This window comes from Cupressus sempervirens, chromosome 4, assembly GCF_028749045.1.
Source record: "Cupressus sempervirens isolate cs-2001-9-10 chromosome 4, ASM2874904v1, whole genome shotgun sequence".
Lineage (NCBI taxonomy): Eukaryota > Viridiplantae > Streptophyta > Pinopsida > Cupressales > Cupressaceae > Cupressus > Cupressus sempervirens.
In genome coordinates, this window is record NC_143121.1 from 457344064 (window position 1) to 457358628 (window position 14565).

Below are 14565 nucleotides of genomic sequence, written 5' to 3' on the forward strand. Positions count from 1 at the left end.
AAACAAATCCTTTTCCTAGCAGTTGAAATTCAAACTCCAATTTCAATTTCATTATCAATAAATTCCTTTTCACCAAAAATTTCAAGATTTTCCAAAACAACTAAATCCAACAAATTCATTTTGAAAATGCTCAAGCTTATACAATTATATCAAATTTTTGAAAATCCATCTAAGTGCAAAATTTGCAAATCTATCCTTCCAAATATTGTTTTAACCATCGAAAAAATGTTGTCGTTGAATTTTGTTTGGCCGAAGGATAAAATTACATGTTCCGGAAAATCAAGTTAGTGCCAGGTGAAAACAAACCAAATCCCCTCCTAGCCCGAAGGCATCCAAGGTGTAAAATTACCAATTTGAAAACCTCTAGACAACTCCAATTCTTGCTAAGGCAACCAAAAAAAAAGGGGGGTCCCCAAAAATTTTGGGGCGATGGTGTGAAAACCTCACAACAGAACAGATAGATGTTTTTTTCAAATCATGAGGAATCCAAAATTGCCGCCAACTTCCTGTAGCTATCCAATGTTTAGTTGGCTTAATTATTAAACACACAAAACTCTGACATAAAGAAAACTGACTCAATTGAAAATCAAACAAACATTGTCTTAAGTGGCTATACTTGGAGAGTTCATTGAATTACTACTCCATTTATGCCACCACACATAGGACTTTATTACAAACATTAAAATTGAAAGCACACATAAAACATTACATTAACTTCATGTAGCATACTTAACCTTGTTAGTTCCTGTAGCATCTGCCTAATCTGCCATTGCAGCAAGGTCTACTATGCACAATATACTGCAACTTTCCTATCATGGACCTATATAATGTGTCATCCACTTCCTTGGAATCATATTCCTTAGACAACTTACAACAGGTCACCATAAGTGTACCCACCAATTTTGAATCTTCTAATCCAAATTTCTTCAACACTTCTCTGAAACAGTTGGACTGACTAATATATATCCCATCTTTGAGTTGTGAAACTTGCGAACCAATGAAGAACTTGATGTCACTAATCATTGACATCTCAAAGTCCTTCATCTCTTATGCAAATGCAATGCTCCACTCATCATTACCTCCAACTATAATATCATCCCCAAATTTCTCTGTAATTAGTTGTTTGTCTTCCTTATCAACTTTGAGATACACATTGGTGTCTCGCTAGTTCCAATGAAACTGGTCTTAATCAGATAGGAATATAGTCTCTCATACCATGCCCTGGGTGTCTACTTCAAACTATACAAATCTTTCTTCAACTTACATATCATATCCTTACCATTTGATGAAGGAAACCCTTCAGGTTGCTCAATGTATACTTCTTGCAGGCTACTATTGAGAAATGTAGACTTGACATCCATTTGATACACCTTGAACTACTTGTATGCAGCATATGCAAGCAGTATTCTTACCCTTTCAAGTCTGGTTACAGGTGCAAATGTTTCACCATAGTCTAATCCTTCATGTGCATAACCTTTGCAAACAAGTCTAACCTTTTTCACCACTGTGCTAGATTCATCCATTTTATTCTTGAAAACCTACTTAATACCGATCACATTCTTATCCACCGGTCTCGAAACAAGTATCCAAGTCTTGTTCTTTTCTATCGATTCTAAGTCCTCTTTTATTTCTTTCACCCAGTCATCATCTTTTAATGCTTCTCTTACTATTCTAGTTTCAAGCTCTGAAAGTAAACATGTGTTTTATCTTGCCATTCTTCTTGTTAATACACCGTTATTTCTATCTCCAATGATTTGATCAACTAAATGATTTAACTTCACATACTGACACAAGACAAGAATGATCAGATAATGAAGCCTACAAGGTGAAAGAATGATTACAAGCATAGAATGATTTCAAGACAAAAATGGTCAATGAACACTCAACGAAACAATCAAGGATGCATACTCATATTTCGGTTAGAGATGCTTCCACCAAGCCTAAGCACATCATTCATAAAGAATTCCTTTAGCAACATGAAGACCACAAAGGATGATGTAATAGAAGTTGTCTTGTCGGGCACTTAGAATATTTTCATCAAAAATTTGTTATTTGTAATTGACAGATGATGTGTAATGGAAAAACAACATGTAGTTGCATGTGATAGTATTATGTGCAAAGTTGTAATATATAATCTAGTTGCAAGTGCATTAGGTATGAAACTTTGAATAAGTCAAAGTTAGCTAAAAGTTTGTTAGAGAATAAGTTAAGGCAGTTAAAGGTTTTCCCCTTCTTTCCCCACCTTTCTCTCACTCTTTTCCTATATAAAGAAGGGAACTCATTGTAAATTATCATCTTTTGGCAAGGAAAGAAAACTCTGCCAGTTTGGATGTGCTCTCTAAGACTTTGTTCTTGGATGTAAATCAGATTGCGTTCAATAAAAGAGGAAGATTGTTTTGAGACTTTGTGCCAATTCAAACTGTTATATGACGACATTTTTTGGATATTGATTGTGAGTTTTGGAGCTTTTCTCAAGAGGGAATTGAATTCAATTGTGCAAACTTTGAGCTGCCTACTCTATTCGGAGCCAATTTGAACTTTTGAAGACTTTGTATTACAGGAGGACAGTTTGTTGTAGTTAGTAGTGGTTTCAATTACTTAGAACTAAAGACTTTGGGCTTCAGTTGTAGGTATTTATTAATTTTGAGAGTATCTATTTAGAGACTTTGTGCCTTACTAGTTATTCTACTTGAATCTGTAAAAACCTCTAGCCGGTTATAGCTCAGCAATTAAGCCTTAACACATCAATTACCTTAACTAATCAAAAGTTTGAAATTTTGTCAAACAATTGGCAAGAAATTTAGTTATCATAATATTTTATCACAATTGAAAATACTGAAATTTTCAATAATAACAATATCGAATCTCTTTCCTTTATTTTTTAAAACAATTGCCACTCATAAGCTAAGTTCTGATATATGAACCAACTTACAATTTATTGTTGTAACAATAACTAATTTTTAGATTAAGACGAACCTGGTAATAGACCACAAATCACATCCGACTGGTTTGCAAACTATACTCCCAGACTGGTGAATAAATGCAAACAAATCGGTGCTCTTGGCCCCAAAACCACAAACGACATAGCCACAACAATTTGTTACAAGCTTCCTATGATTGCCAATCAAATTCCCAAGCCAACAGCAACTCCTTGACTGATTCCGTAGCCTCTGTTATTAAACCACAGCAAGAATACTAACTGCAGGTGGTTAATGGTGTCCCAGTTGCCTCCTACAATCCTTGGATCGCCACATGCAATGGACTGGGTGAAGTATGTGACCCACAAAGCCTCAACACGGCTCAACAATTCAATCACGTGCCCCAGTATTCAGCCGCAATGTCCAGAATATGAAACGGCAGAAGTATATTGCAGACGCAGGTTGAGTAATGGCAGATATTTTCCCTCAATTGAAATTCGATGGGTCTCTTGCAAGTCTCAGGCTTTATTCTCACAACTTCACTTCCATATTTTGACTCCTTGCAATGTCAATGACTCATGCAGATCTTTAGCAATAGCATAACTATCCTCCACTTGCTTAGTCAATAATCTCAGCACTAAATCCCTCTTAGACACAGTAATACAGTAGGAGGAATTAGAACAAATTGCATACTTCAACACAACTTGCAATGAAATTACCAAAAACTCAAAATTCTCATAATTATAAATCCAATCTCCTAGTCACAAAAAATCACAGATAGAAGATTTAACCGATGAAACCACTATACAACAGCAATGACTTCAAACAATCTTCAAAAACTCAATAACCCTTATACTTCAGCAAGGGCACACAATTCCGAACTCAGGAAAAAGCCACAAAGGCATAAAAAGAAAATATATATTCAAGCCTGCCTTTCCTAGTGAAATGAGCTCTCATTTATAATATTTCATTGGCCAAAGTTTCCTAAAAAAATCCCCTTCAGAAATTGTGAAAGTTTCCCAAAAGAACTCAACACTTGAAACTTTCCAACACACTTTTTAAAAATATCTCTTAAAGTCATTATTATAATAATATAAATATTATTATAATAATGCAACTGAATCTGAACCGCCAAGTTTTTTTTAAAAACTCACCAATTAATTAGGCAAATTTTTCACAAAAACTCAGCAAATCTAAACAAAAAACTTGCTGAACGAAAATCAGTCGGTGTAAGCATAAAAATGGCACTTTTTGCTTCATTCCTTAGTTTTCAACATTTGTGTTTGGTAGGTGGAAGGAAAGAGGCTTCCAAGCCTTTGCTAGCTGGTGTTTATTGATTAGAAGTGGATTTGAGTGGATTTTAAGTGCATTTCAATTGGTTCTTTAAGAAGAATAACATTCCCAGGTAGGTTTGTTGACTTTGTTTCTATATTTTTTTAAACAGTCTATTCATTTTTTGTTGCATCTAAATGAATACAAAATCATTCCTAAGTAGTTAGAAATGATTTTGAAATTTTAGAACAATATTTAACACTATATTTGACAAGTTTTGTTGAATCTATCACTATTTTGTTTTTAAGAATATCTAGTTTTAAAAAAAAGATCAAACCCTAATAGTTTGTTTAGTTTTATAATACTTTGAATGATGTCTAAAAATATTGAAACTAATTTAGATAGTTTGTCTATTTGTTTAACTAGATATTTATTTTGTGTTTTTCATTTTTATGTGTAGGGCAGATTTTAGCATGACAAATTTACAAGAAGAGAGACCACTAACACCATGCCCTTCTAGATGTATAGGCACCCAGCCTAAAAATGCTAGAGATAACCATGGAGATATGCATATGATTAACCGAAAGAGCTTGGAAAGGTGATTTGCATAAAATGTGAGAAAGTAATTTCTAGAGGCATAAACTGCCTCAAGTACCACCTTGTAGTCATTAGGAAGCATGAAACAAATCCATGTGAGAAAACTACAGAAGAGATAAAAAAGTTTTTTAATGCCCTTGGGGAAGGGAAAAAAATTGCAAAGAGAGAGGGGAAGATGAGCTATGAGGGAAGCCATAGCTGATATGTACTCAAGGTGCTCCAATTGACATTGAAGAAGAAGCAACAATTGAGAGCATCGTGGGTTCTCTCTATGGCCTGTGTCCGCAAATAGAGTGCCTTCTCTTTTACTGCTTTTGCTTCCTCTAGTAGAGTGCCTGGTTCTACACCACCATCAGCATCAAGAATAGACGGTTGTTTTGTGCCTAGGGACTCACCTAGAGCACAACCGTCATTAGAGGCCACTGGATGGAACAAGCACATGAGAAAACAAACATTGCATGTGTTGTTTCTTCGTATTTCAAGAATCTCCCATTGTGTGTGGCTGAGAGTCCCTATTGGCTAAGTATGGTGACTGCAATGACAATTTTAGGAAAAGGGTGGATTTGGGTGGGAGGTTAGTAAATAATTGAAATTCACTATTTCATTTTAAACTTTTAATTATTTTTTCTTGTTTATTAAATCAAAATTGTGTACTAAGGCTTTATTTCACTTTGTTTTTGTATGTTGCTCATAAATGCAATTAATAGGGCAAGAGAAGTGGTGGAGAAACATAAAAAAGAGTGAAGTGAATTTGACTGCACCATTCTTTTTGATGGGTGGACAGATAGAAAAAACCAAACCATTATTACTTTTTGGTTTCTTGCAAAGGACAGTGTTGTGTTTTGAAAATCGGTTAATGCCTCCAACAAGGTGAAAAATACTCAAACATTAGCATTAATGTTGAATGATCTTTTCATGGAGGTGGGAGTAGAGAATGTGGTCCAAATCATCACCAATAATACGACACCATATGTGGCAACAATTTCCATTGCATATGATTAAACATTAATAAGTGATACTTAATTTAATTTTGAGGTAAAATATTGAATCTAATTATTGATTTTTTTACTAATAAGCTAGGTAGAATCCTCCAAGAGGGGCACTCAACTCTTTTTTGGACACCTTCTGCAACACACCTCTTTGACCTTTTGGAAGATATAGGAAAACTTAATTGGGCGACTCCAATTGTGGAAGATGCAAGGCAGATCACAAAGTATATCTACAATCACCCTTGGGTTCTACATTTGATGAGAGCATATTTGTGGGAGAGATTTGATGAGACTTGTTGTCACAAGGTTTGCAAAGATTTTCTTGACATTGCAAAGTATTATTGGTATGTTGGATTCTTTGAGACAAATGTTTGTGATTCAACCTTAGCTTGACTCAACTTATTCAAAATATATATATAGTAGAAGAATTTTGAAGCAAGAGAGGTAAGTGGAGAAGGAAGAAAAAATACAGAGAGAGAGAGAGACATTAAAAAGGGATAGATGTTTTTTGCAGTTTTTGGTAGGTTGGATATTGTAACTGAAGCACAGACTTATTGTACTCATTTTTGAAATTAATGCAAGAACCCTATTTTTCTTCTTCGTCTTGAAAATTGAAGTTCAAGTATTTTGTTCAGATTAATCCCTTGTGATTTATTATTTTAAAATCAATTGCTACTAACAATGAAGAAGTTGATTTCAATACAAATCTTTAATCATCAAAATTTGCATATGAAATGTTGTCTATGTGAATTTATTCTAATCGGTTTTCCCAAAAAATTTAAATTCAACTAGACTAGGGTTTGCGTTGTCAATTGAAGCTTTAGTCTATAAAGTAAAGGATGGTATAATACTTTCTCTCAGGGTTGTATATAAGAATTTGAAGAGTTTGACTCTATTTACCCTAGATTAGATAAGGGACTGGTCTGCAATTTATTTTGTGGAGTGGTTGATGTCTGAGGCCTTGAAGTTCAATACTCTGCCATATCCATAACTCATAAACACTATTGCTTTCATTTGAATAATATTCATTTAACAAGTAAATATCTCAAAGCACTCATATAAATTTTATTTTGATTGATTTTAAGGATTTTACCGACTCAAGAACTCGCGAAGCTTAAATTTGCTATAGAAAAGCTTTGAACCAAGTGATCAAGGTTTAAGGTGAAGGTTTACCCGCCTAAGTTTAGTGAAGCCTAAAGTGCAGGGGAATTGAACCATGAGGTTATTCATGTTCATTGGCCAGAACTAATTGAATAATCCTATTAGAGAATTGGCAGAACTCTTGGATTTCCAATCTGTGGTTTAGGGAACCAGCACAGACGCCTAAACATTAGGTGTGCCTTTTTAAATAAAATTTCTTAAACATGTTTTCATAGGGACACATTCCCCTCCCCTAGATTGCACCCTTCCAATAATATTTTAATATAACTTCCTCTTCAGCCAAGCACATCCCAATTATATGGATAGAGAATTTTGACAACTTTTTCACTAAGACAGGAGATCCTTTTTACAAGTGCATGCTTGTACATTTGTTCTACTGTTTCTATTTCATATTGTTTTTGCCTTTCCTCCCTTGTTTGAGCTCCATTGTTCACCTCTCACGACATGGTCTAAAGATCTTTAGGTAGGCCTCACAAAGACATTAAATAGACATACCAAACAAACACCATTCAAGACTGAGGGAAATAACGACTCATCCATGATTGATAAAATGAGGGTCAAACAAAGATTTGAATTTAAAGGTGTCTTAGTGCAAAAAGGATTATATGTATACAACATAGCATCGAGTTGGAAAAAAAAAAAGGTATCAAAACTTGTTTCCTGGTCCCAAACACTCATTTGAAGCTATAAATTGGAAAAGGAGAGAAATAAGGCCTATGATGCTCAGTCTTGCATTCTGAAGAGACCTAGAATACAAAAAAGGAAGAAATAACTCTCCAAAGAGTCAATGGAGAGATGTATTTTACACCTAGACCTTAGTTGTACAAATGGGATCAAGAGAGTCTATGAAACTAACAAATTAGATGCCAAAATTAATAGAATTTTCATTTTTCCTACATGTGTAGAGCAGGTGGTGTATCTCTCTCTTACCAAATAAAATGCATAAAACATTATTTAATATTTACAGATTAAGTCAGTTTCTTTCTTGTTCTTATGTTCATAAACCAAACATACACACAATCAAGATAATGCAAATGTAAATACTATTGTAAACAATGTATAACCCATAAAATAACCCTTCAATTATTGCACCTAATACTATACAGACCTCAAAATATCATATCACACTTCTTTATATGCATGTCACTAGAAGTTATTACAGAGAAAATCAATAAGATAAATGTAGAGCAAAAAGGAAAACACCTATAGCAAATACAAGATATTAGAAAAAGGAGATAAAGAAATAAAATCCTGTTGAGCACCATATAGGCGTACATTTTTGAGCCCAATGATGAAGCTTCAAGAGAATTTCTCCTTTTGTTTGCCTTCCCTGTCATGAAAAAATGTGTTTTTTCATAAAACACCAAATAATATGTTGATGAGCTTTGGTACTAATCCATCACATACACATTCCACCAGCTACAAGTCAGATTACAATTTGAAACATTTTTCATATAGGTAAGAGCAATAGCATGAAGGATAACAAGTAATAAAAATCTATACACCCTGACATTAAGGCAAACGAAAAAAATGGTGCATGTAACTCAAGCAACTCAACTTTAACATTCTTGAGTGAGAACTTTTCATGAGATTTGTTGCTGGAACTTGAAAGCTTCCAAAAATACTTTATGATCTTTTGGCTCAATTTTTACAACTGTTTGGATGAGATTACACGTCTTTTTTATGACTTGTTATTCAGACCAGTCTCCATTGATTTAATTTTTGGGTTTCTCTGAACTGGGAACAAACCTGCTGTTAAAAGCAACATTTTCAATACCTCTCTATTGTTTTGTTTTACCTGGTGTGAGGTCCCTTCTATTCTTCCATTTACCTGTGTTCTTTGTCTCTGGACCTGCAACACGTACTCATTGACTTCAGATTATGTTCTTTCTGAGTGTTGGTAGGATTCAGTCCTATATTCTTCCTTTCTACTTTCCTGTTGGCTTGAAGATTTACCCTTCCTATATTGGCCATGTTATTCATCTCTATGTTTTTTTTCCTTGACCTGGTTTTTGATTGATTTGTTTACAGATTGTATTGAACACAAACAAAGTCTAGAATTTTCTCAGGTAAATTTGAAAAATAAAAAGGCACAATTCCATTCTGGGTGGGAGGAAATGATGAATCAAATGAGCACAGTTTTAAAAACATGGCTAGAACAATAAGGCTTGGATAACAATTTCTCAAGCTCAAGAGGATGTTGGTTACAATCATCTCTCATGGTCCTCTCCATTTACTAATGGATTTGGAAATGCAATAATTCATTAGCTCAATCCTGACATGAATGATGTACTGATACCACCTCCTAAACCAAATGAAGAGCATCTACTAACACAAAAAAAAAAACTCAGATAATATTGAAATACTTAGAGCTTTGAAGGAATTAAAGAGGCTCGTAGAAAAAACCCAGTCCCAAAACATAAAGCTTGCAGATCTACCTGAACAAGAAAAACAAGCCAATTGGTGTGTGACTTGCCCATGAGACTAGTGGACAAAGATAGATTTATCTTCCAATGCCTCCTTGTGGTCCAATTCAATATTAAAATCTAGACCATGTCACAAACATGAAGCTCCACGAATCTCGAAGGCAACTCAAAAAATGAGGCCAAGGAATGTTATTGAGTTCCAATGAGTTGAAAGTTATGATAAGACACTGGCATGAATGGACCGATTCTTGTGAGTGTGTAAACATACCCTTGTCATTGGGCATCTACTGAGCCAAGGTGGGGATTCCCTTGTTGGCATCGGTTTGTCATTGATGTCAACCAAGTTGATACATTGATGTCAACTAAAGTGATATCTTGAGATGATGGATACCGTGCAAGAAAAATGTGTATGTGTTCATGAGGACTTTAAAGAAGCAACATATTTGAGTGTTGGATTTATGCATGGATATCAAGAGTAACATTGAAAGATGGTTTTCTGAATAGCAAAGTATATCAATCACATATATGTGTTTGATCATTGAAATTATGGATTGCTTGTTATCAGAAATATATTCCATTGAAGTTCTGATAATGTGAGCTTGTGGTATGATCTTTACATACTGTCAAAAGAGTGACAGGAGCAGGTCACTAAGAATTTCAATCATGTCTTGATGGAGACAGAAACAGAACAACAGTGAGAGGAACCTGTAACAGAACAGCGGTAACAGCAACAGAAATCTGGAACAGAACAGAAGTTACAGTGGCAGGAACTTTAAAAGATTCATTAAACAGTAGAGTATCGATTTGAAATCACATTAACAACTAATTTGATCTCTAAGGTCATATCTAAGCTCAATACTTAAACTTTCATTAGCAAGGATGTTTGATTGTTTTTTTAAGTGTTGAAGACTGCTAATTAATAAACAATAACACGTTGAAAAGTCAAAGCTTATTGTGAGTTGTCATCGGTGATTAAAATGATGTGGCAGTTATGGAGCCAATTGAGAATGTTGAATTTTTTGAATCAGACTATAAATAACAAATAATAGAAAATGGGGATTATGCAGAAAGAGTTGGACTATGAATGCACCATGAGAGCTCAGATGGAAATACAAATTGGTAACATCTTTGAAAAGCTCAAGGAATATGAGCAGGAGCTCCGTTACTTAATTAAGGAAAGTGGTCAAAGAATGGAACAGGTCACTTCTAGTCGGTGTGCAACGGCGGCCAATCTAGGTAAGAAGAGCAATGAGGAGATAATGTCTCTAGGTAATGCTGGGATGGGGAGTCCAAGAAGACCTAGTAAGAGCACTAGGCAGAGCATGAGGAAAAAGGTCACTGAGGCTCTTGAGGCTCCTGTTTTAGCTTCAGCTGATATTAGCCAAAGTACTGCAAAAGCACGTAAAGAGGTGGCGAATATCATTAAAGAGTTGCTATAGGTGCTGGTCGTGGGATCTGGTGTGTTGGTTGCTGGTCTGTGTGGTTTTTCTGGATTTGCTTTTTGTTTTCCAGCTTGTTTAAAACTCTAGGTTCCAGGTCCTTGTAAAACCTAGCTATTTTTTTATGGTTTAAACTTTTGGTTTCAAGTCCCTGTAAAACCTAGTTTCTTTGTTTAGAACTTTAGGTTTCAGGTCCTTGTAAAACCTGGTGGTGCTTAATGTTTATCTTTAGTTTTTTGTAAAGGGTTTTGGGTCCCTTCAAAACTTGTTTTTACCTTAATCTAAAACAAATAATAGATAAAGCAAGAAACACAAGGGCACCGGAGATACCCTAGGAAAACCATCATACTCAAGGGAAAAACCCAGCCACGCCAAAGAAATTCTCCTTTATTGAAATAAAGATCAAGACTAATTAAATAGCTCACACGCTCAGTCAGAGAATTGAATTCTACTCTGAGATTGTTTCCACTTAGCAATCACTCATAGAATGCCTTATAACAATCTGAGCAACTCTTGTTATCAGTTGCAACACATAAAGAATCAAATAAATTGCTCAACGATCACACACACAAATCATATGTAAATAGACAATACAAGATGATTTAGTCTCAGTGCGTATACACTTACTGTAATAGTCCCGGAACTCACAACACACTGTTGCATATAAAATATGATCACAAAGACTCTAATACATAGCAGAGAGAAAGAAAACTAAAATCATTGTTCACATAGCTAACAAAGAAGACTCAACAATTATATTTCCTTGCAGCATATTGATGTCAAAACTCTGATCACAACGATACCAAAAATGATATTCCAGATGAATGAATATATTACAAATGAACAAAACAAATATATGTCCCCCGTAAAGCTGAAGAGTTTATTAAAGGTGAAAGGTTGATGGTTATGGAATTACACCAACATCTTTAATATGAGAACTAATGACCAATGAACCGACATTATCCAGCTTGACCACATCACTCACTAAGCACAATCCACTTGACCATGAAATGAAACAGTCCCAGTGATTACACACACAAAGAAATGAAACACGATAAGAGATAGAGTGATCAAACTAAAACACAACATGAACATGATGGTAGATTATGATTTCTTTTGCAGCTACTAAACATTAACACTCCCTCTTAGCAAGAGAGAAATGATCAGTTTGTCATCTCATGACAAGTGCATGCTACTACAATCAAATAGTGTCAGTAACAAAATATCATCACAAATTTTCTCAATGAAAAATGTTATCTCATCATAACAATATTCACCACAGCTACTCCTAGAAGGTGAATCAAAAAAACAGAAAAATAAAGTCATGGAGTCGCACACAAGACTTCCATCATGGTTACTCCCAAAGGGTGGATCCATCATAGCTACTCCAAGAGGGTACAACAAGGAATTTCACCTTGAACTTCTATTGTGAAGAACTCATTAAGAAGGGATTTCACCTCAAACTTCTCTTGCAGAGTATAACTCATTAATAAGGGATTGCACCTCGGACTTCCCTTGTAAAGCAGAACTCATTAATAAGGGCTTTCACCTCGAACTTCTTGCACAGAAGAACTCATTAACAAGGGATGGCACCTCAAACTTCTCTCGCTAAGAACTCGTTAACAAGGGATTGCACCTCAAAATTATCTCAGAGGAGAACTAATTAACACATAAAAGATCATCTAAAAACTAAGACACCTTCTCAACAGGGACAACATAATCTTGGATTATCACAAAAAGATCAAATTCAAGTTTGAACACACAAGGAGATTCAATGGTCACACCTGCTACATGAGCTTGTTGATCCCTTGCAAAGGACTTAGCATTCTACAATTGCCACTCAAGCTCCCACCGAATCTCATTTTTGCAATTGAATAGTCCCCCTCTGAATGTCATTTTCTCTTCTTGAAGAAACTAATTGTAATGACACTCTGTATAGATTCTCCCTCTTCAATAGGGTTATCTCTCATCAACTCAATCTCATGACAAAAAATAGAGTGCTCATATTTGTTCATTTCTTCACCTTGCATGACTTGCATGTTATCTCTCATTATTTTGTTGCTTCTTAATCTGTCTTGGAAGCATTTTAGAAAGATCAGCAATAGTTCATAGGATCAAACTATTAATGAAAAGAAATTGCAAATAAATGCTAAAAACATACACTATTCTTAGTGTTATACCATGAATTAATATTAACCGCATAAAAAACATGATCAATATTCAAAGATATAATCATAAAATACTTATCTCTTTATTGTCTGAATTTCGTCAAAAAAAAATTTCCATCACAAAGTTATAGTGCTAGGAAAAAGAGAAAATTGAACACCACAACATTTGCTTCTACACAATCACAAAAGAATCCATCAATTCTTGCATTTCTTAAATTCCCAAACTTCTTGTTCTAATTCAAAATCTTTAGTAGACCCACTCTAATGCCATGTTGGATTTTTGAATCATAACAAAAATAACAAATAACAGATAAAGAACGAAGCACAAGGACACTAGAGATACCCTGGGAAAACCCTCCTACTCTAGGGAAAAACCCATTCACGCCAAAGAAAATATCCTTTATTGAAATAAAGATCAAGACTAATTACAAAGCTCACAAGCTCAGTTAGAGAAATGAATTTTAATTTGAGATTGTTTCTATAATGTTCCCGTTATAAAATAAACAAGATATTAAAATTTGTTTGTTGGGCCGAATGATTTAGCATATCTCGGACCCATTTTATTTTTTAATTATTTTCATAGGTGTTTGTTGTGTTTTCTGTCAGCACATAGTTTCTTCCTGGATGGGGTATTTCTATCTGTCAGGTTGAGTTGTTTAGTCATGTGAATTTGGATTATTTTATTGTTCTGTGAATTCCTATTGTTCTGCTTATCTCACCATTTTGGAAGTGCAAGATCTTCCCTAGTTGGCTCTTGCGATTTCAATGTGATTCAACCCTCACCTATTCCATTTTGTATTACTTTGCTCGGATTTGGCAAATTGGGACACCATCTTTGTTTACAATTTTTGGCAATAATCGCATATATATCTATAATTGGCTTCCTATTGTCTAGAAAGTCGTATGCGCTACATATTCACTACTAGTTGGAAACAATACATCACACTGCTTTTGGAAACATACACGGCATGCTTGTTATTTGCACGGCCTACTCACTCTCAGCGCAAGATTGCACTTTTTCCCAAAGTACAAACTCTATAATTTCTGTAGGGATTTCCTCAGCACCATACAACCTTGCCTTGCCTAATCCCTACAACTCACAGGCACACCATTCATCAAGTCTCCATACACCAAATCCTTCCCATCACCATACGAACTGACTTCTCCCTCCCCCACGGTACAAGCTACTCAACTCTCCACCTAGAAATGTGTGGTCACGTTTGTCGCTCCACCATATAGACTGTTGCAACTATACACCCTGCCCTCATTCATTGTATAGAAACAAGCATCCATTGTACGGAAGGAAGTCGCCACTCCCCTTGCCAACTTTGTATGGGAAGATACCATATGGACATTACTTGCCACTGTACACACATCTTCAGCACTGTACAGACACTCCTTTTTCATACATATACTAGTTTGTTCAGGATATTACAAAGATGGTAGTCTCTTCCTCCCAAGAGCTCATCAAGAACATTACAGTTTCCACTTAGCAATCATACATAGAATGCCTTTTAACAATATGAGAAACACTTTTTATTAGTTGCAATACATAAAAAATCACATAGACTACTCCACAATCTCACACACACACA

At 35.0% G+C, this 14565-nt stretch overlaps 1 protein-coding gene across 3 annotated transcripts in view; it reads right to left on the reverse strand.

Moving 5' to 3' along the window:
- LOC149561952 (uncharacterized) overlaps window positions 1-14565 on the reverse strand; it is a 172019-nt gene that overhangs the window by 72817 nt on the left and 84637 nt on the right. For 2 of the 3 annotated variants that reach the window (XM_089825477.1, XM_089825478.1), the window contains exon 8: window positions 8213-8267. The exons of the other annotated variant lie outside the window; for it this stretch is intronic. In XM_089825477.1, coding sequence (XP_089681603.1) covers window positions 8213-8267 — 55 coding nt within the window. The remainder of the gene's footprint in view (window positions 1-8212; window positions 8268-14565) is intronic. 3 annotated transcript variants of the gene reach the window in all.